The sequence below is a fragment of the Podarcis tiliguerta genome, assembly GCF_965153285.1.
Source record: "Podarcis tiliguerta genome assembly, chromosome: 13".
In the NCBI taxonomy this organism is placed as follows: domain Eukaryota; kingdom Metazoa; phylum Chordata; class Lepidosauria; order Squamata; family Lacertidae; genus Podarcis; species Podarcis tiliguerta.
This window is the reverse complement of record NC_139546.1, coordinates 28313269-28334051: the sequence shown is the minus strand read 5'-3', so window position 1 is coordinate 28334051 and position 20783 is coordinate 28313269. Positions and strand designations below refer to the sequence as shown.

General features: G+C 39.5%; 4 protein-coding genes and 1 pseudogene across 6 annotated transcripts in view; all 5 read right to left on the bottom strand.

Annotated features, from left to right (window-relative positions):
• Positions 1–20783, bottom strand: part of LOC310662094 (vomeronasal type-2 receptor 26-like) — a gene marked incomplete at both ends in the record, with an annotated part of 371804 nt that overhangs the window by 310280 nt on the left and 40741 nt on the right. The window lies entirely within an intron of this gene.
• On the bottom strand, positions 517–2073 carry LOC310663360 (olfactory receptor 6B1-like; annotated as a pseudogene). The gene has a single exon. The product of its transcript is annotated as an olfactory receptor 6B1-like (transcript).
• LOC310663350 (olfactory receptor 6F1-like) lies at positions 517–6503 on the bottom strand. 2 transcript variants are annotated; one of them, XR_014504483.1, is made up of 2 exons: positions 4069–6503; positions 517–3129 (listed from the first exon to the last, which is right to left on the bottom strand). XR_014504483.1 is itself a non-coding variant. In XM_083411154.1 (2 exons), the coding sequence occupies exon 2, from the start codon at positions 5570–5572 to the stop codon at positions 4568–4570; it is 1005 nt and encodes a 334-aa protein (XP_083267280.1). In that variant the 5' UTR covers positions 5573–5581; positions 5906–5988; the 3' UTR covers positions 4261–4567. The 2 variants fall into 2 exon arrangements, 1 of the variants encoding a protein (XP_083267280.1); XM_083411154.1 differs by lacking the exon at positions 517–3129 and having other exon boundaries at positions 4261–5581; positions 5906–5988.
• On the bottom strand, positions 7824–8789 carry LOC310663407 (olfactory receptor 5V1-like; the record flags this gene model as incomplete). The annotated part of the gene is made up of 1 exon (XM_083411226.1): positions 7824–8789. The coding sequence occupies exon 1, from the start codon at positions 8754–8756 to the stop codon at positions 7824–7826; it is 933 nt and encodes a 310-aa protein (XP_083267352.1). The 5' UTR covers positions 8757–8789.
• On the bottom strand, positions 14422–15354 carry LOC310663408 (olfactory receptor 5V1-like; the record flags this gene model as incomplete). Its single annotated transcript, XM_083411227.1, has 1 exon — positions 14422–15354. The coding sequence occupies one exon, from the start codon at positions 15352–15354 to the stop codon at positions 14422–14424; it is 933 nt and encodes a 310-aa protein (XP_083267353.1).

Here is a 20783-nt window from a genome sequence, read left to right as displayed (position 1 = left end):
ATTATTCTGCCTAGGGAAAAACTTGCAAATGAGTATTGCTTTCAGTAAAATAAATATTACTATGAAAATTGAGGGGTGATGATAGTCTCAAAGAATAAATTCTATGTTTCCTGATGCAAAGGAAATATCTCCAGTATTCACACTTGACTTCATGTGGCTAGAAATTGGAGGTTTCCAAGTTGTGAAGGGCATCAGAATGGTCACAATGTGAAACTGATGCAATACAAACAAGCAACAGCAAGCATGCAACTGTTGCAATGCTGCGTACTACCAACAACAACAACAAACCAATGCTGGCCATTTTCTGAGAAAGAGGAATCAATCAGTGGGATGGGGAGGTAATTTTCACCCCTCCATCCTCCCCTCTGCATGGTCCCTTTGCAGCAGATTTAGAGGGGGTGAAGTGTGCAGTGAAAGGTACAGTAAATTTCTGAAAATCTGCTCCCTCCCCATTCTGTTTTTTAAAACGTTTTCTTTCAGTAGAAAGGTGCAATTGGACACAATAGGGTTGATCTGGAATTTATTATCATTTATTTATTGTTTAGACCATTTATATACCACTTTATATATTAATATATATCCAAGTTCTATAAAGCAAACATAAACAACAAAAATATTTTCAAAACACCAAATAAAATCAATAACACAAATTACTAATAAATACAAACAAATATCAATTCATTCTCCTGTGACAGGAGAACCCACTCGACAACCCTCTTCCAACTTTCACCTAGAGCCGCAAAACCTTCCAGAACACCTCCAAGATTTCACAACAAAGAAGAGTCTTGGAACCAGCTGACATCACAATAAGTACTCATAAGCACTGGGATTGCTTTTATTGGCAGGCAAAAAGGTTCACGGGGCTTCAGGTGGTCCTTAGCTGTGTCCCTTTCAGCACTCAATAAACTACAGTGTACACACCTAGCTCCAAGCTACAGCAGGTAGAATTCAGCAGATCATGAATGGTGATAATGAATGACACAAGAAAAATAGTATAATTTCTTCTGTCCCATCACTATATGTATGACAAGAGAAAGAAAGAGATTTAGACAGTATATAAAGGCTTCTGTATCCATAAGATGAAGTCACCAATTTCTCCCCTAATCCAAAATTAGTGCCTTTGATTCCCTATGATCTTATGCAGCTTTCCAATAGATTTCTTAAGAGACTCTTTCACTTCCTTGTTCCTGAGACTGTATATCAGGGGATTGGCCAGAGGTGTTAGGATGGTGTAAAAAACAGAGAAGACTTTGTTTAGCTTTCTCATATTTTCCCTCTTGGGCAACACATAAACTAAGATTAGGGTCCCATAATAAATTGTAACTACAACAAGGTGAGATGAGCAAGTGGAGAAGGCTTTTTGCCTTCCAGTGGCAGATGGGATTCTCAGGATGGTGGTGATGATAAATGTGTATGAGGTCACAGTTAATGAGAATGGTGGCAAGGTGAAAATGGTTGAGAATATGAAGCACATCAGCTCTAATGTTTGAGTTTCACTGCAAGCGATACTTGTTATGGGGGTAAAGTCACAGAAGAAATGTTCTATTTCATTGGGACCACAAAATGTCAACCTTGTCATCAGATACATCATTACTGACATTGCCAAAAAACCTGTAATCCAACAGCCAGCTGCCATGAGAACACATCGCTTAGCTGTCATATGAGTTCCATAATGCAGAGGTTTACATATTGCTACATACCTGTCATAAGACATCATAGCTAGGAGACCACATTCAGTAACTACCAGAGCAGTAAAGAAATAGAATTGTGCAATGCAGCCAGGGATGGAAATGGCTCTCTCTGCAGTCAGGGAACTGACAAGGACCTTGGGCAAGATGGTTGAACTGTAGAAGGTCTCCAAGCAAGAGAGGTTTGCCAGAAAAAGTACATGGGAGTGTGGAGGTTGTGGTTTGTCACAACTAAGCCAACTATGAGGATGTTTCCAGTCATTGTAAGGATATAGATGGCTAGAAACAAGATGAAGAGGACAATCTGTAGATCTTGAAAATCCCCAAATCCCTGGAGAATCAATTCTGTGATGATGGTTTGATTTCTCCCTTCTGCCATTGTCATCCTTTGTATCTAGCAGCAGTGGGTTTTGTTTTTTTCCTTTCAGTAGTCAATGAAAGCTTTCCTTCATTTAATATCAGTGACTTATATTGTCACGTATTGTATGTGCACTTCCTTTCTTCAGTCATGCATTTGTTGTGCATTATCTTTTTTCTCACCTTCATGACAATTATATCTTAGTTTACATATATCTTATTCTGTTGAGTGATAAACTTAAAATGCAGAATATGGAGAACCTTTTCTTCATCATCATGCTTCCTGTATCTGATAATCTATCTGTCTTATTCTGATACTTTGCTTTTGCTTTCCTGTAAAGTATTGTACTGCTCCTCTCCTGCCTTCATTGCATAAATGGTAGAAGTTTGTCTTCTGCATCCATTTCATTTATACAGATGAAACCTCATGGTAAGAAGACATTATATTCCGAGGACCAATGTCATCTACACCTTCTACTTGTTTTTGTGTATGTAATGTCTAAAGTAATTTCCCCTGGTGGTGTGTGTCTCTTATGTCTCATTTAAATGAGTAACTAAATCACCTGGGGTCATATTCAAAAGTAAAGTTGATGATTAGGTCATTAAAATTTGACGAAATAGTCCCAGTCTGCTTGGAAATTCTGGCACATTTACCTCCCAATATCCCTTCATTAACAAAGAGTTGGGTTTGCTTGTTAAGCATGCTAGTCTTTAGAAAAGGGATCAGAAGACTAAGATGGAAACTGGAAAAGTTTGCTTGTTGCTCAATGTAACAAAGTGAAAAGGGTTAATGAAATCAGATGTGTGGTAATTAGTACAATGGACTATCTAAACTTGTCAGGCAAGTTTATTTATATCTATACTGAAAAAATTCAAACATAATAGTGCTTGGACATGTGTGGTGACAAATGCTCACACCTTTTCAGTGGCTTGTCATGTCAAGTAGATGACATTCAGAAAGGCGTGTGCAGAGGGGGACAAACTGTCCAAGCTGCTGTTCAGAAAGGAAGTTGATATTCTGGAATATTGAAAAGAAGATCTTGTTAGTTCCTTGTTTCCTAATATGGACAATGATATGACGCTACTGTATTTTGTACTTGATTTCTGAATCTGAGGACTCAAGTAAATGTGATACAAGATAACCACAGTCTGATCTCACAACATTCCTCTTACTTTAAAGAAGGTGCAGGAGAAGGTGCTGAACTGAATCAGGACCATACTGCATCAGAAAACAAGATTAAAACTCCCTTAGTTCTTTTCCTCAAATAGCCCTGCCCCAGTGCTATCTACTCTGCTGGAGAAATCATGTCAGTTTTCCTGTGTTTTTCCCCAGTATGGAAAACAGATGGGACTTTCTGTGTGGTAAAGAACATGAAAATCCTCCAGGTGAAAGGGTTTATTTCCAATTTAACTGCTGATCCAATTTGCCTGATGTCCCAGAGAAAGATTTAGACAATAGATGCTTCTCTGGGACATCAGGCAAATTGGATCAGCAGTTAAATTGGAAATAAACCCTTTAAAGACTTCACTATCTTCCACCAGTAAGCATTAGTTTCTACTCTAAACTTAAATAGTTCTTTAGATTCTGGGGCATTATGCCCTGAGTCAGCTTGTCAATAGATTTCCATCAGTCATGGATGTTTTCATCACAACTCACTGTTACTTATGCTTCAAAATGAACATGATAAGTTGGATCCTCCTAACAGAGGGTCCATGTTGTGCTTGGCCCTGAAACTCTTCCCTAACTGGCTTGTGGGTGGGGCTTGGCCCGCTCCAAACTGGTGGTGCCACAGTTATGCCAATGGCCTTTAGCCAATCAGAAGTGTGGCAAGGTTGGTGGTATTTGTTTGGCAGCACAACGTAGGGACCTCTTTTTGTTTCGCATTGCCGAACACCCGCCCTTAATTAGGTTGTGTTTGGCCTTGCTTTGGACTTCGTTTGGTCGCCTGTTTTGGAATGGGGGCCGGGTAGGAATTTTTTTCCAATCTGGCAGATTGGCTGTGGCCACTTGGTTTTTGCCTACTTCTTAGCAATCATCACAACTTTGTAAGGTTTGGCGGTTAGGCATTGGTTTAGGGAATGTGGAGAGGGGAGGTGCAGCCATCACCTGCCCCTCCAATGAATAGGGTATTCTGCTAAAGCAATCCGGGGGTCTGGATCTTGTCTGAAGCCCAGAGAGGGGCTAGGGCCATGCCAGGACCCCTGGGAACCCCAGGGGTGAGCACCAATCTATATACATTGATGGAGCTCCCCCTGCTGGTTGTTTACCCTTCAGAGGCTTCCTGCAGGGTGGGGCAGGAGCCAGATATAGTTTGATACCAATGCCTAAACCAATACCAGTCACATTTGTGTATTTTAATAAAGTTGTGGCCAAAATTTGCCCATTAACATTTAAACTAAATTCTGTCTCCATTGTGTCTTTATTTCCATGGGGGAGGGTGTTTGGGGGCTCGAAGCACAATTAAGCTGAGAATATTGCAATACTGGGAAATTGGAGTCAACTTGAAGTGAGGGGAATGAATCTAGGGTGATTTAGGATTCCATCCCAAACTAAAAACAGTTCCTTGAATTTCCTTTGACCATATGCCATTAGTCAGTTTACCAACAGATTTCCTAAGGCACACTTTCACTTCCCTATTCCTCAGACTGTATATCAGTGGATTGACCAGAGGAGTAAGAATGGTGTAAAAAACAGAGAAGACTTTGTTTAGCTTTCTCATATTTTCATTATTGGGCAGCACATAGACTATGATTAAGGTGCCATAATAAATTGTCACCACAAAGAGGTGAGATGAGCATGTAGAGAAGGCCTTTTTCCTTCCAGTAGCAGATGGGATTCTCAGGATAGTGGTTATGATAAATGTGTATGAGGTCAGAGTCAATAAAAAAGTGGGCACGATGAAAATGGTTGAGAATATGAAACCCATTAGTTCAAATTTCTGAGATTCACTGCAAGCGATTTTTGCCACAGGGGTAAAGTCACAGAAGAAATGTTCTATTTCATTGGGACCACAAAATGTCAACCTTGTCATCAGATACATCATTACTGACATTGCCAAAAAACCTGTAATCCAACAGCCAGCTGCCATGAGAACACATCGCTTAGCTGTCATATGAGTTCCATAATGCAGAGGTTTACATATTGCTACATACCTGTCATAAGACATCATAGCTAGGAGACCACATTCAGTAACTACCAGAGCAGTAAAGAAATAGAATTGTGCAATGCAGCCAGGGATGGAAATGGCTCTCTCTGCAGTCAGGGAACTGACAAGGACCTTGGGCAAGATGGTTGAACTGTAGAAGGTCTCCAAGCAAGAGAGGTTTGCCAGAAAAAAGTACATGGGAGTGTGGAGGTTGTGGTTTGTCACAACTAAGCCAACTATGAGGATGTTTCCAGTCATTGTAAGGATATAGATGGCTAGAAACAAGATGAAGATGACAATCCGTAGATCTTGAAAATCCCAAAATCCCCGAAGAATTAATTCTGTGATGATGGTTTGATTTCCCTCTTCTCTTTTTTCCATATTGTATGTCTGAAGAAGGGGGAAAAGACCCTAATACAAATTAGTGAATTATTAGACAGCAAGACATCAAGCACCACACGTGGCACTGGTGTCATTTTATTTTATTTTTTATTGAAGAGATTTCCATGTTACCTTTCCTAATAAAAACATCTTCCCAAAGTGACATAAAATGTGTTTTCCAAACCGAGAGAAAGAAAGAAAATCACAATTATAATCTAAATAAGATAAAAGTGATATATTCATTTAAAATCAACCCAATCAAATATATAATTCCCAGTCACTGAAAAACTTACAGTACCAACAATTATCCCTAGTTAAACACAGATAAAATACCTTCAGGGCCTATCTAAAAGAGAAAAGAGGGAGGAAGAGAATTGTATCATCAGGGAGTTCCATGCCTACCAAGAAGGCTTTGCCCCCCACAGATTCAAACGTTAGCTGGCATTTATAGCTCTTCTAGGACAGCACTTACCCAGAGCTCTCCAGGACAATCATTTTCTACTGCTGAACATTGTTGCATGGAGGAGGGGGATCCAGAGGAATATGTAGTTTTAATGTTGCATCAAACATAAACAACATGCCCCTGTACTTCTTTGAAATTTTGTCATGATTAGTTTCATTTGTAAACTTAATGTATTCCTGTCAATAATCATTTCTCACTGGTTTAGCAATGTCTTGTTTTGTTGAATGGCCAGGAAGCATATGGAGTAGCAACTGTTTTTTGAAATAAATAACAAGATGAAAGATTAAAAAAAAATAAAAGATAATCTAAAAAGAACACCCTTAAGAGAATCAAGGCTTTTTGTTTTAAGACAGTCTTTAAAAAAATCTTTTTTTAAAAAGTGTTTTTTTAAAAAAAAAATCCAGTAGCACCTTAAAGACCAACTAAGTATAAGCTTTCTAGGTATGAGCTAGGTATACACACTTCTTCAGATACTCTGAAGCAGAGGTTGCTACAACCTTGTAACTGTTGATGACAGTTAATGATGGCAGTTGGTTTCACATGGAAGGGCAAGGGATTTTAAGGTGCTACATGAATTATTAAAAAAAAAACCTTTTTTTGAAAGATTCTTTTAAAGAATGTCTTTAAAGACTTGATTCTCTTAAGGGAGTTCTTTTTGGATCATCTTTTAATATTTTTTTTAAAAAATCTTTCATCTTGTTATTTACAATGACTACAACAGACCAACATGGCTGCCTACCTGAATCTGGTTGTTTTAAAGTTGTTGTTCTTTATGCATGATGCATTGCATCTTCTTCCTGTATCTCTCTGTGTGATTTTTCTTTCCCACAAAGCAATGTACTATGCCTTTTTAATTTTCAGCGCATGCATGACAGAAGTTCTATATCCATTTCCTTTATATATGAATACATCTCAGCAATGAGGCATTTATTTATGAACATCAATCCCTCCCCCCAATATTTCATCTTGTTTTTGCTTAAGAAAACATATCCTAGAACTGAACGTCTCCTGTGATTAATTATGTGTCTTCTGAACAAGGTTCCAGAAAACCAAAGTATTGTATACTAATGGGAATCCTAACTATGCAATAATAATAATGTAATCATGTTTACATTTATTCACTTTAAAACCCTAATCATGAAGCACAATCTAATGCTTGTTAATTCAGATGTAATTATGCACACAGGCCCTGCTTTCCAAACACAATGTGTTCCCAGGAAATTGTTTGTTAGGCACATGTTCATATAATAAGCTGATTACTTCCATTATTTCTGGTATAGGAACCAGGAGTGCCAACTTATGGGAGAGCAAAGATGTCAAATTTTTAAAATAAGAAAGATATTTTGCAATATTGCTTGACCATTGACAAATGAAGTGTTGGTTACTAGTTGCACTGTTTGTATAAGACACTGTATTTGTGCATGTGAAGAACCATGAACTCTGTCTGGAGTTTGTTAGAGGAAAGGAAAATATGGCATAAATAAACAGATTAGTTGCACCAATAAAGGTTGATCAATGTGATCATGTGAGATCTGGGAGTTGAGTTTCAAAGTAAAAACAACATTAGAATGAAAATGCAGCCATTGCAACAAAATATAATAAAGAAACATAAATGAAAGGAGAACTAGAACTTTTGGCTGTTTTAAACAATGTTAATGATATGTCACTGTGATAATTCATAGTCACTGTTTTTCTTATTCTTGCTTACTTTAATCACAAGCAATAGATTGGGTGAATGCTAAATGTAAAAAAAAAAAAAAAACCCTAAAATAAAATACAACACATCTTTCATTTCAAATACAGCTTCCTCATAAATATCTTTTTCAGTGCACCCTTAATATCTTTGTTTCTCAAGGTATAAATCAAAGGATTCAGCATGGGTGTGACAATGCTGTAAATGACAGAAATAATTCTGTCTTTGTCTAAAGAGTAGGTGGAAATTGGACGGACGTAGGTGAAGATGGAACTCCCATAATACAAGAGGACAATGGTCAGGTGTGAGGCACAGGTAGAGAAGGCTTTGAGCCTTCCTTCAGTGGAGCGTATCTTCAAGATAGTGGATATGATGTAGACATAAGAGAGGACAATGCAGACAAATGGGGTCCATCCTATGAAGACCCCAATGACAAGAAGAATGATCTCATTGAGGGAAGTGTCTCCACAAGAAATCTTCAGAAGGGGAGGGATATCACAAAAGAAATAATTGAGCTGATTTACCCCACAGAAAGGTAGTTGGAAGGTAAAGTAGGTGTGCACAGCTGAGTTGAGAAAACCACTTGCCCAGCAGGCTCCGGATAACTGGAGACAAAACCCTTTCTTCATGGTGGCTGTGTAGTGCAAAGGATGGCATATAGCTACAAAGCGGTCATAGGCCATGGCAGCCAGTAGGATGCACTCGGTACCCACAAATGAGGCAAAGAAATAAAGCTGAGTTATACAACTCGCATATGGGATGCTCTTTTTCTCTGAGAGCAGGTGGACCAGCATCTGAGGGACATTGGTGCTGGTATAACAGATATCCAGAAAAGAGAGGTTCCCTAGAAAGAAGTACATGGGTGTGTGAAGCTGAGGGTCCAGGCAGGCAATGGTAATGATGGAGATGTTCCCCACCAGAGTGCAGATGTATGTGATAAGAAAGAATGAGAAGAGCAACAGCTGCAGCTCCTGAAGACCAGAGAAGCCCAAGATGAGAAATTCGGTCAGTGCTGTTTCATTGATCATTGTTTTAGTGTTCTCTGTTTGGGAAATGAGAAAAAAAAACTGATAAGTGTCATGTTGCCATAAGAAGAAGCCAAGAACAGAGACTGATCAGAAATTCTGCAAATGCACACAACTTTTTATTCATTTCTTAAAACAATAAATTACACACCATTTGAATATATTGTGACAGTGCACAAAAATGGAATTCAAAGGAAACTCAAGGATAAATGAGTAAAAAAACACTAGATTCATCTGTAAAGCCAGCATGAACCAATAGCCAACAAAAAGCTTGTTTGAAATCCTTAATGATATTCCTTAATAGATTCACATCACCCCCATTTCCACAGGAAGCATGTTCCAAAGTGTGAATGTTGCCACACTAAAACCTAGGTGTTTGCTAAATTGATTTTTGTGGTAGAAGCGGCACCCACAATAGGTCCTAAACAACATGATGGAAAGTAATATAGAAAAACTTAATGCAATGTCTAGAAGACGTTGAGCGTTGGGGCTATATTAGACGTTAGCTGAATATGTAGCATCCAGTTTCATATCTTGTTTTATTTCTCTCAGTTTTTCAATTTTCCAGTACAGTGGTACCTCGGGTTACATACGCTTCAGGTTACATACGCTTCAGGTTACAGACTCTGCTAACCCAGAAATATCACCTCGGGTTAAGAACTTTGTTTCAGGATGGGAACAGAAATTGTGCTCCGGTGGTGCGGCAGCAGCAGGAGGCCCCATTACCTAAAGTGCTTCAGGTTAAAAACAGTTTCAGGTTAAGAACGGACCTCCGGAACGAATTAAGTACTTAACCCAAGGTACCACTGTATAAGGTTCAGTTCTTAACTTTTCCAAATCAGTTTGCCAATACTTTAATTTTTAAAAATACTCATGAAAATTAATCAGCATATTTGTGTGAATTTATCCGAATGGAGACAAATCTGTTTGCAATTTTAACTAATACACACATTTTGGCAAAGCAATTTCCCATAATATACCATATTATTTGAATAATATTTACTGGCTATATAGTGGTACCTCAGGTTAATTCATTCTGGAGGTCCGTTCTTAACCTGAAACTGTTCTTAACCCGAGGTACCACTTTAGGTAATGAGGCCTCCCACTGCTGCCACGTCGCCGCCACCCAATTTCTGTTCTCAACCTGAAGCAAAGTTCTTAACGTGAGTTAGCAGAGTCTGCAACTTGAAGCGTCTGTAACCTGAAGTGTCTGTAACCCGAGGTACCACTGTATATACATTTTTATGCATAGTAGTGCATACATTTTCCCACATATTACTTAGATGGAAAACCACATTGCAAAATTTGGAAAAGTATACATTTCAAAGGATGGTTGTTCTCTAGCTCTCATATTGTTTTAGGAAGTGTGAATGAAGTAAGTCTACATTTAAATGAGATCTAAATTGAATTTCTCCCCATCTCTAATGGAAGACCATGCTTACAAGGGAAGAAACAGGGAGGGAAGGGAGTGGAGAGCCACCGTGGTGTAGTGGTTAAAAGCGGTAGTCTCGTAATCTGGTGAACCGGGTTCACGTCTCCACTCCTCCACATGCAGCTGCTGGGTGACCTTGGGCTAGTCACGCTTCTCTGAAGTCTCTCAGCTTCACTCACTCCACAGAGTGTTTGTTGTGGGGAAAGAAGGGAAAGGAGAATGTTAGCCACTTTGAGACTCCTTAGGGTAGTGATAAAGCGGGATATCAAATCCAAACTCTTCTTCTTCTTCACTCCTCCGCTGCAGTTGGTATCGAGATTGCTCCCCATTGCTAGGAGCCTTAATGGGGTGAGGGTCTCCATCATCCAAACCACACAGGATGAGGTGGCTGTCTCCATTCTGAGCATGATGGGGAAGTGAAGAGGTCAGTCTTCCCTACACATGCTCTGCATTCACAATACACATTGTTACCCTATGCATCTAATCCATTAAGAAAACACAAATAGCCTAATAATGTGCTCTGCATTCAGCAAACATCTGGTTTGGCCCTTCAGATTTCTAAGATACTGTGTCCCAGCCCTGCACAGCTTGCTACCCACTACATCCCAAACTTTTTTTATAATGTAGCTTTCAGGTTTTTAAAAACCCCACACATAATTTGAATCTCTCAGGCAAACAACACCTCCTGTATTTATGTATGTTCTGCTGCTGGCCTCCCTATTTCTAACTTTGAATCTGCAAAGCTAAAAAGCTGTAACCTTTTTATTGTTTCTTTTGTGTCTTAACATGGCATGCATTAGAAGAGATAACCTTAACAATGTTGTGTGTGTGTGTGTGTGTGTGTGTGTTTCTATGTATGTGTGTGTGTGTGTGTGTGTGTTCTATACACTAACATTCAGATCCTCAACAATTTTCTGTCGGCTATTTTCTTCTAGCATGAACATCTTAATCAAGTCAGTTGTGCATATAATGGAAGGGCACACTGAGATATATTTAGGAACACATGTTCTTAAAACACAAAACTACCACAATTCAGGGGATTATAGATAACATCAGAGCTCAAGGACCAAACACCCAGCAAAATTCTGGACCAGATTCCCTTCTAGTGGAACATGCTGTACTTGGAGTAAATTTTGAAGTCAATGAGGTTACAATTCATGGTATAAAGAAGCACACTGATTTTCACAGCTGGTTGGTACTTTTCACTGGAAATGAAGTATTATTTTGTACTCACTGTGCATTGAAATATCAAAGGAAAAATTGGTCGCTTCAAATAGCTAATTCAATTGCATGTTGGATGGTAAATAGCTGCAGGTATCACACACATTCAGTACCTCACACATTCACATATAAATATATTCAGAAACCATGTGAGACTTATTCCCCAATTAATTTCTGCTGCAATGTTGCCAGGCAGCCCACAGTGCCCTTAATTGCAACTGACGACTATAGCCTAAAGAGTTCTCAATATATGCCAGTAAATAAATAAATTCAAATCCCAGAAATACTGAGAGGGAGCTGGAGAGTCCTTGTGGCTCACAAGGAGGCCCTCCACAGAATCTGAAGAGGACATCAGTGAGGGCAGAGGAAGCCCCAAAGAGACCAGAGGCACAGTGGGGCTTTGTTCATGCTGCTCAGCCTCCCTGCCTAACAGCAGCAGCCACTCTCCCGCATGTCCTCTAGCCCCCTGCTGGCCCTAGAGCTTCAGTTCTAGTTATGGATATTTTGGGGTACATCATTTTTGTATGGATTGAAGAGAGGTTGGCAGACAGGGTGTTTAAAGGGTGTTTAGAAGGTGCTCCCCACTTCAATTGATTTCACTTATACTGCGGGGGCCTGGAATGTAACTGTTTATTTTATTTTGCTTATTTTTGTGGGAGTGGGGTGAGGATCCAAGCCTGTGTGTGTGTGTGTGTGTTTGTGTGTTTGAAGCAGAGACTTCTTCCCATCTGGTATCTATGATTTCTCCTGCATCTTCTTCTCCGTCTACTCATGGGTCATCGTGCACTGCCTCTGGACATAATTCATGATGTAATGCTGCCAATAGATCAGTAGCCTCACACTTATTAGTGATATTGAGTTGCATTAGGCTTCTCATGACAAGTAGCTGAAAGGGAAAAACCCACTGGTATTGGATTCCCATATCTTGTAACTTTCCATAAATGGTTTCAGATCATGGCATTTTCTAAGAGTTTCTTAGAACCACAGATGGATGGTTGTCATATGAACTATCCTGTTAGTTGTGGAGTTTCTTTTTTCTTTCCTATAACAAGCAAAACACAATACAGGCAAAACACAATACCACATCATGTGTGGGCACTCCTCCTCTGAGATTGGAGTCAACCATGCTGTGAATATGTTCCAAATCATCATCATCGTCATTATTATTGTTATACAGTGGTACCTCGGGTTACATATGCTTCAGGTTACATACGCTTCAGGTTACACACTCCAGTAACCCAGAAACAGTGCTTCAGGTTAAGAGCTTTGCTTCAGGATAAGAACAGAAATTGGGCTCTGGCGGCGCAGGGGCAGTAGGAGGCCCCATTAGCTAAAGTGGTGCTTCAGGTTAAGAACAGTTTCAGGTTAAGAACGGACCTCCAGAACGAATTAAGTACTTAACCCGAGGTACCACTCTACTTATTAATTGCCCTTCATCCTAAGGTCCCATTGTGGGTTACAGCATTAAAAACAATATTAAAAACAATTAAAGTGTGATGCCATGAATTAGTGTCTTGAACCAAGTGACAATGAAGAAAGTTAGATCTGGCTTCACCCCTTTTTGAAATCTACACAAGTAAAGCTTCTGTCTGCACTTAGAGTTCTCAACCCCTTTCAGTTTGTCGCTAATCTCCATGCCGTCACATTGTAAATGAAGAATTTGCTTATTGCATTCAAGGCTCATTTCCAGCTGTCTCTGTGAGATATCCACCAGCTGTTTGGGCCATATATTCCCATGTTTCTTTAACAATGTCTTATATGGGAAGTGAACAAGTCCCTGAGATTAAGATCTCTGTTCCTTAAAGCTTTACCAGAGTTTCTCAAGGTAGGAGCCATCCTTGGTGTGGCCTGGTCTCATTGTAAGCCCTCATTAGGTCTATCTTTCTCCCATGGCTTGGAAAAAACAGGAGAGGTCATTCAGTTTATGCTTGGGTTCACTGACATTCCCTCTGTACAATGTCACATCACAGTAGGGGAGCTGTGGATCATAGCTACCAGTTCAGGGAGATAGTATTCTGGTGCTTCTCTGGAACGACAGTTTCAAGCAGCCATCTTTCTTCACATAGGCCTTCTTGCCTCCCCCCCCCCCCCATTTAAAAAAAGTCTTTGGGAAAATTGGCCATCATTTTGCTGCACATCTCTCCTAATATCTGCATTTTGGTTTGCAATTTGCCTATTATTCACATTTTTACTAGAGCTGTGCAAGGACACACCACCAATTTGCTCTGGGGCCCCAATCTCCCCCAATCAGTATTAGTTGCCTCGAGCCATCACAAGGGCCACACATTGAGCTATGCATCTGTCCCCAAAAATAATCTGGAGAGGGCTAATTCTTAAAAATAATTTCTAAACCTTCCTTTTTAAAAGGTGGAGTATCTGTGTAGAATCTGTTAAGCAAGAAGTTCATGTTGGAAAGCAGATTGTGAAGCAAAAGCCATACACCACAGGATTTGTGAATGTGCTGTGGGACAATCCAACCAGATCTGTAGCTATCTATAGCTGCCTGTAGTGGAAGAAATATGAATATGGCAAAAAATAAATAAATTGGTTGCACCAATTCAGGTTTAAGAATTAAGGATCTTACAGCTGAGTTTAAAAAACAAAACAAAAAAAACAAAATTCAGGCCTTTCTCTCACAAAACTTCTCCCTCTCTCACACACATAAACCAGATAGAAAAAGAGAAAGACAAATGAAAGCATGTTTAATTTCATGCGACTAAAATGCCACTGTGGTAATTCAGTCATTGTCCATCTTATTTATGTTTATGTTAATCCCAAGCAATAAATAGGTGAAGATTAAATGTTCATAGAATCAAATAATCATGGAACAGTAGAGTTGGAAGGGGGTCTTGGGATAATTGAGTCCAACCCACTTCAATGCAGGAATATGAAGCTGTCCCATATGGGGATGAAACCTTCAACCTTGGTGTTATCAGCACCATACCCTAACCAACTGAACAAGTTAATCATCATCATCATCATCATCATCATCTAGGATAGCATGCAACTATTCTTTCATTTCAAATATAGCTTCCCCATAAATATCTTTTTCAGTGCACTCTTAATAACTTTGTTTCTCAAGGTATAGATCAAAGGGTTCAGCATGGGTGTGACAATGCTGTAAATGACAGAAATGATTCTATCTTTGTCTAAAGAGTAGGTGGAAATTGGACGGACATAGGTGAAGATGGCACTCCCATAATACAAGAGGACAATGGTCAGGTGTGAAGCACAGGTAGAGAAGGCTTTGAGCCTTCCTTCAGTGGAGCGTATCTTCAAGATAGTGGATATGATGTAGACATAAGAGAGGACAATGCAGACAAATGGGGCCCATCCTATGAAGACCCCAATGACAAGAAGAATGATCTCATTGAGGGAAGTGTCTCCACAAGAAATCTTCAGAAGGGGAGGGATATCACAAAAGAAATAATTGAGCTGATTTACCCCACAGAAAGGTAGTTGGAAGGTAAAGTAGGTGTGCACAGCTGAGTTGAGAAAACCACTTGCCCAGCAGGCTCCGGATAACTGGAGACAAAACCCTTTCTTCATGGTGGCTGTGTAGTGCAAAGGATGGCATATAGCTACAAAGCGGTCATAGGCCATGGCAGCCAGCAGGATGCACTCGGTACCCACAAATGAGACAAAGAAATAAAGCTGAGTTATACAATTGACATATGGGATGCTCTTTTTCTCTGAGAGAAGGTGGACCAGCATCTGAGGGACATTGGTGCTAGTATAACAGATATCCAGAAAAGAGAGGTTCCCTAGAAAGAAGTACATGGGTGTGTGAAGCTGAGGGTCCAGGCAGGCAATGGTAATGATGGAGATGTTCCCCACCAGAGTGCAGATGTATGTGATAAGAAAGAATGAGAAGAGCAACAGCTGCAGCTCCTGAAGACCAGAGAAGCCCAAGATGAGAAATTCGGTCAGTGCTGTTTCATTGATCATTGTTTTAGTGTTCTCTGTTTGGGAAATGAGGGAAAACTGATAAGTGTCATGTTGCCATAAACAAAAGTAATGCACACAGGTTGAACAGAGATTATACAAATGCACACAACTTTTTTTCTTTCCTTTTAAGAAACAGTACATCATTTAAAAATATTGTGGCAGTGTGCAAAAAATGGGGGGGGGCAAATATTATACCTATAAAAATGCACTAGTTCCGTCCATAAAGACAGCATTAAAAATACCTAGCAATGCTATCCTAGAATAGCCTTTTAGAAGAAACAGAGACTTATGCATTAAAAAGAAGAGATTATTAGTACCATCCCCATTTCCAGTGGAATCATATTCAAACTGTGCTACTACATTAAAATCCCTAACCTGTGTATCTTTTAAATAAAATCTGGGGTGTGAGTGGCACCCTGAATAGGGCCTAAGCAACAAGATGGAAAGTAAAATAGAATTATTTGATGCAATATCTAGAAGATGTTCATCCTCAGTGTCAAACTAAATGTTAGCTTAAAATGTAGTATGCAGCTATATGCCATACTTTTCCGTGTATAAGACTAGGTTTTTTTCTTTAAAAATTATGCTACAAAGTGGGGGTCGTCTTATACATGTATAGTTGATAGGGTGGGCGTTTGATTTGTTGCTGCCTTGCTGTCAGTGGCTATTGGGCATGTAATTGGTTGCTGGGTCAATGGCTGGTGTTGATTGGCTGACACTGCAGCAGTTGGGTGGGCGATTGGCAGCTTTTACCAGCGAGGAGACAGATGTGAGGCGGATTTTTGGATGCATGCGGGTGATCAATTTTCGGCAATGCCCCCTAAAAAATCTCAACAACCCTGGTTAATTCCCCCTCAAAAAAATTCAACAACTTGGGGCAATTCTCCACAAAAAAAGAAAGCTCAACAACTCTGTGCCATCTCCCCCCATTTTCTTAAATTTGAGTCCCCAAAAATAGGGGTAATCTTATACATGGGGATGTCTTATACACCAAAAAGTATGGTATATTTTATTACAGGTACCGGGGGTAGAAATGGGTAAATCTGACAATTTTCATTTCTCTCAGTTTTCCAGTTTTCCTATATTCACTTCAGTTTTCTGAATTTCCACACAGGTATATTTTAATTCTTTAAAATCCTTATGAAAATGCATCTGCATGTTCATGTAAATTATTTTATATAATTTATGTTGCAATTGTGATGTCCTGCTGTGTTATTTATTGCATGTAAGCCGCTTTGTGACCCATGTGAGTGAACCGTGGCACAGAAATGTAATAAATGAAATGAAATGAATTTCTCCTAATACAAACATGTCTGTATACATTTTACCCTGTACAATAGAATAGAAACCCTAAGCCCTCTTCTCGATGTTAAGTTACAGTTTTTAAACTGAACTTCTTAATCAAATTGCACTTTTGTGTTAGCAATTCAAAAAAAGATAAGCAAATGTAACAAAAGGGAAAAAAACAAACAATCAAACAAACATATAAACCATAAAACATAACAGCCTAGAAAAGCAAAAATGCAAAGATACAGCGTAGCTACAAAGGAACAATCCAAAGATTCCCATTACAAATAAAGAAAGTTATGTAAAAAATAAAAGTATTAATTAATAAAAGCCTGTAAGTTCCATCTTTACTTAGAACAAATGAGCCAGACATATGCATATACTGGTGACACTGAACAACAATTCTCCTAAATATTGGTATAAGAAAGAAAACCATGCCGGGGGCGTGGGGGGGGGTTCATTCAAGCTTTGCCCTTCAGGTACTAGGAACATACCCAGGATCACATTTAATTAAAACATACAGCTGTCACAATTCAGTTGATTAGAGATAACATCAAAGGTCAAGGAGCAAGCACACTGCAAAATGCTGGATCAGATTCCCTTCTAGTGGAACTTGCAGTACAAACCCATACTTGAAATAAAAACGTCAGTCCTTAGAAGTCAGCAAAGCTGCAACTAGTGGTATAAGCAAGCACACTGAATTCCACAGTTGTTAGATACATTCCCAAGAAAATGACAGTGTTGATTTGTACTTACTATTCATTGATATATCAGTGGAAAAGTTGGCCACTTCAAACAGCTAACTCAGTTGCATGTTGGATGGTAAATAGCTGCAGACATCGAACATGTCCCCCAGTATATATTTTCAGTGACCACATGAGACATATTCCTCCTTTAATTTCTGATGCAATGTTGAGAGGCAGCCCATAGTTCCCTTAATTGCAACTGAAGACTAACCTAAGGCGTACTCTGTTCATGTTGCAAAGATGGTGACAGAAGTTACAAACAGGGAGTTTGTAACATAAGTTTACAAACAGGGAGCTACAATTCGGCATTTAGATGTTCTTCTATGCATCTGTGAGTTTAAAAGCAGTGTTTTCTCTGAACAAATACTGAAATGAGCCCCCCCCTCCAGCATATTCTAATCAAAGCCTTAAGACTCTTAAATAAACAATGTCAATGAGCAACTTTCATTAGGTCAGTGTCAGCAACCTAATATTTCCCCCCTGATTTTTGGAGGACTGATGCTCACTCTAATCTGCTGGAGACAGTCTACTAAGAAAATCAATTATTATCAGTGCCTGCATGCCCCCTTGATGCCTAATAATGGAATGCTTTAATAATACCATTAATCCTCTCCAGGGTATTCATCATCATCTGAAATGCTTCTGCATACTTAGCCTAGTGAATTGCAGTTGTAAAATAAGGAAAAAGAAAGTCATACCTAAACTGTAGTAATACTTTCACAGAATTAACCATGTGCAGATATGTTTAGGATTACACAGTTAGTATACAAATATAATAGAACCCATAGTAGGGCGTGTACATATTTGATAATTTTGGTTTCTCTTGTTCCATATCCTCCAACATCCCACTGATCAAAATTGGGGCACTTTTTGGGTCCAAACTCCCATGGGAGCCAGCTGATTTGTGCAAGACAAAAAAGAAGAAAAAAACATTTTTTGGTCCAGTGCTCTGGAGCAAGGCTGCTGGCTCACATCAGAGCACTGGACCAAAAAGTGGGACTTTATAGGATCCAATCAGAAGCTGGGATGGCTTCTGTTCCGAGATATCCTGTTCAAAATGGGTCTGTTGAGGGGTATGTTCTTGTTTTCCCAAGCTTTTAAAGTATTCACAAAACTTCATCACCATTTTGATGCACAATATACAATCCATATTTTTGTATTTAATTTTGCCTAATATACACATTTATACTAGGGCTTTACAGGAACACCCCCCACACACACACTCTAGCCCTGATATTAGCTCCAATATCAGTGCCTATTTGGGGGCCCTGCACCCCACCATGGATCCACCCACAATGCAATTTGGGTGAGCTAATATATTTTAAAGAGCTTTTCAGCCTGTCAGGGGTGGTGCACGCCACCCAGGATCTGTTACTGCGTGCTGTCTTTCTCCACAAGCTGGCTGTTGTGAGCAGCTTTCGTTGTGCAAGGAAGCTGCTCACAAAGGAACAGCAGCCAGTAATGTACAGAATTTGTTAAGCAGGCATCCACCTCCTGAGGATGTTGAGTGGAGGCAGTGATGCTGCAAAGGGTGGGCATTATGTCAGGCAGGAAAGGAAGCCATGTCACTGGACCTTCTTTCTCCTGGGTAAGTCTTTGCCTTTTTCACATGTTTTTGTGTCCTGACTGCCTCTCTTCCCTATCTGTTACATCATTCCCTGACAGGCATGGATTGTTCTGAGCCAATCCAACTGTACCTGTAGAAATCCATGTGTATCGGTACCCAGCTCATCAGAGGGGAGAGGTCCTCTGAGTATGCCCAATTTGGCTAGGGCCTTGACCAAATCCAGCCTTAATTTTTATAGTTCCCAACTACTATTAATATTATACAATATTTTTATTTTCCCCGCAATAACTGATGCTCCTCTCAGTCTGTCAGAAGGCCTTTGCACCATAAATACTTTTATAATGTTTTATACTTTGATGTTTTAATATATGTCTTACATTTTGTACATTGTCTGCATTAATTTTTGTAAGCTGCTTTGAGTCCCAGATGTGGAGAGCAATGGGGTATACATTAAAAAAGAAGATATGTCTAGGAAGCAATCTCAAAAGCATTAAAAATACTAATAACTGAAATCCCACATGTTTGATTAATCTTCAGGGAAATGGTTCCCCATCCAGAGGTTACTTAACTCATGTTTCCTCTTCCACCTGGCTCAATTTGAAAGCACAGCTTTTGTGGGTTCCTTGTTGGGGTAATGCTCTCTATGTAAAAATAGTGTTGTGGAACAAATCCTGATGAAGTTTCCACATAGAATTGTGATGGGGTACAGAACCTATTTTTCTTGATTGTGTCATTAATCCTAAAAAAAAAGCCATATCACTGACAAACCCATCCATCAACTACACCAGTGTGGTGTAGTGGTTGAGAGCTGTAGTCTTGTAATCTGGGGAACTGGGTTCGCGTCTCCGCTCTTCCACATGCAGCTGCTGGGTGACCTTAGGCCAGTCACACTTCTCTGAAGTCTCTCAGCCCCACTCACCTCACAGAGTGTTTGTTGTGGGGGAGGAAGGGAAAGGAGAATGTTAGCCACTTTGAGACTCCTTAAAGGGAGCGAAAGGCGGGATATCAAATCCAAACTCTTCTTCTTCTTCTTGTATAGAACACAACTTCTGTGGTAATTTGCAATGGGAGGGAGACACATGAAATAGGTAAGGAATTTGTTTTGTCTGTTCAGTTATTTATGAAAGAGAAAGTACGAAAGAGAGATTCTAATATTGTGAAAGTACAATTGCTGGCTAGGACAGATGGGAGTTGTTGTCCAAGACATATGGAAAGCATCAGGTTTTGTTATTATATAATAATCCAGTGCTTGGGGGGGGGGCACTCAAGGGTATAAAGTACCGGCACCTTTCTTCCCACAAATTCTAAAAGTGTAACACTTTTTAAAAAGCACTAAATATATTATTGTTTTAAGTAAGATATAGTTCTATACTTATATAGGGGGTGGGCTTTCAAGCTGTAGTTTCAGCTGACTTGCTCAAGATGGAATGCTTACAATATATTCATATACAGAAGAACTGGATTTATGAGACTAATGAACATTTCCCATCACATCATAAGGCGATTCCTCAATATTCTGGGCATCAATATTAGAGATGTAATTGAAATTTTGCCTAAATAAAACTTTGAGGGGAACATAGGCGGCAGATTGAAAAGGTAAAACTAAGATTTGTTGTGGCAAAGATGAGAAGAAACATTTGTGACAATGCAATGGCATATACAGAAAAGAGCTAAATCCAGAAGCAATAGTAAATATGGATTTTATGGTGGCCCTCATTGCGGTCAACAAACTATTTATATATCTTCCTATGCAATTTAGCCCAAGTGAACACAAAGTTGTATAAAGTGTGTGAAACTCAGCAACAGATTGTTCTTCAGGTCAAAGAGCC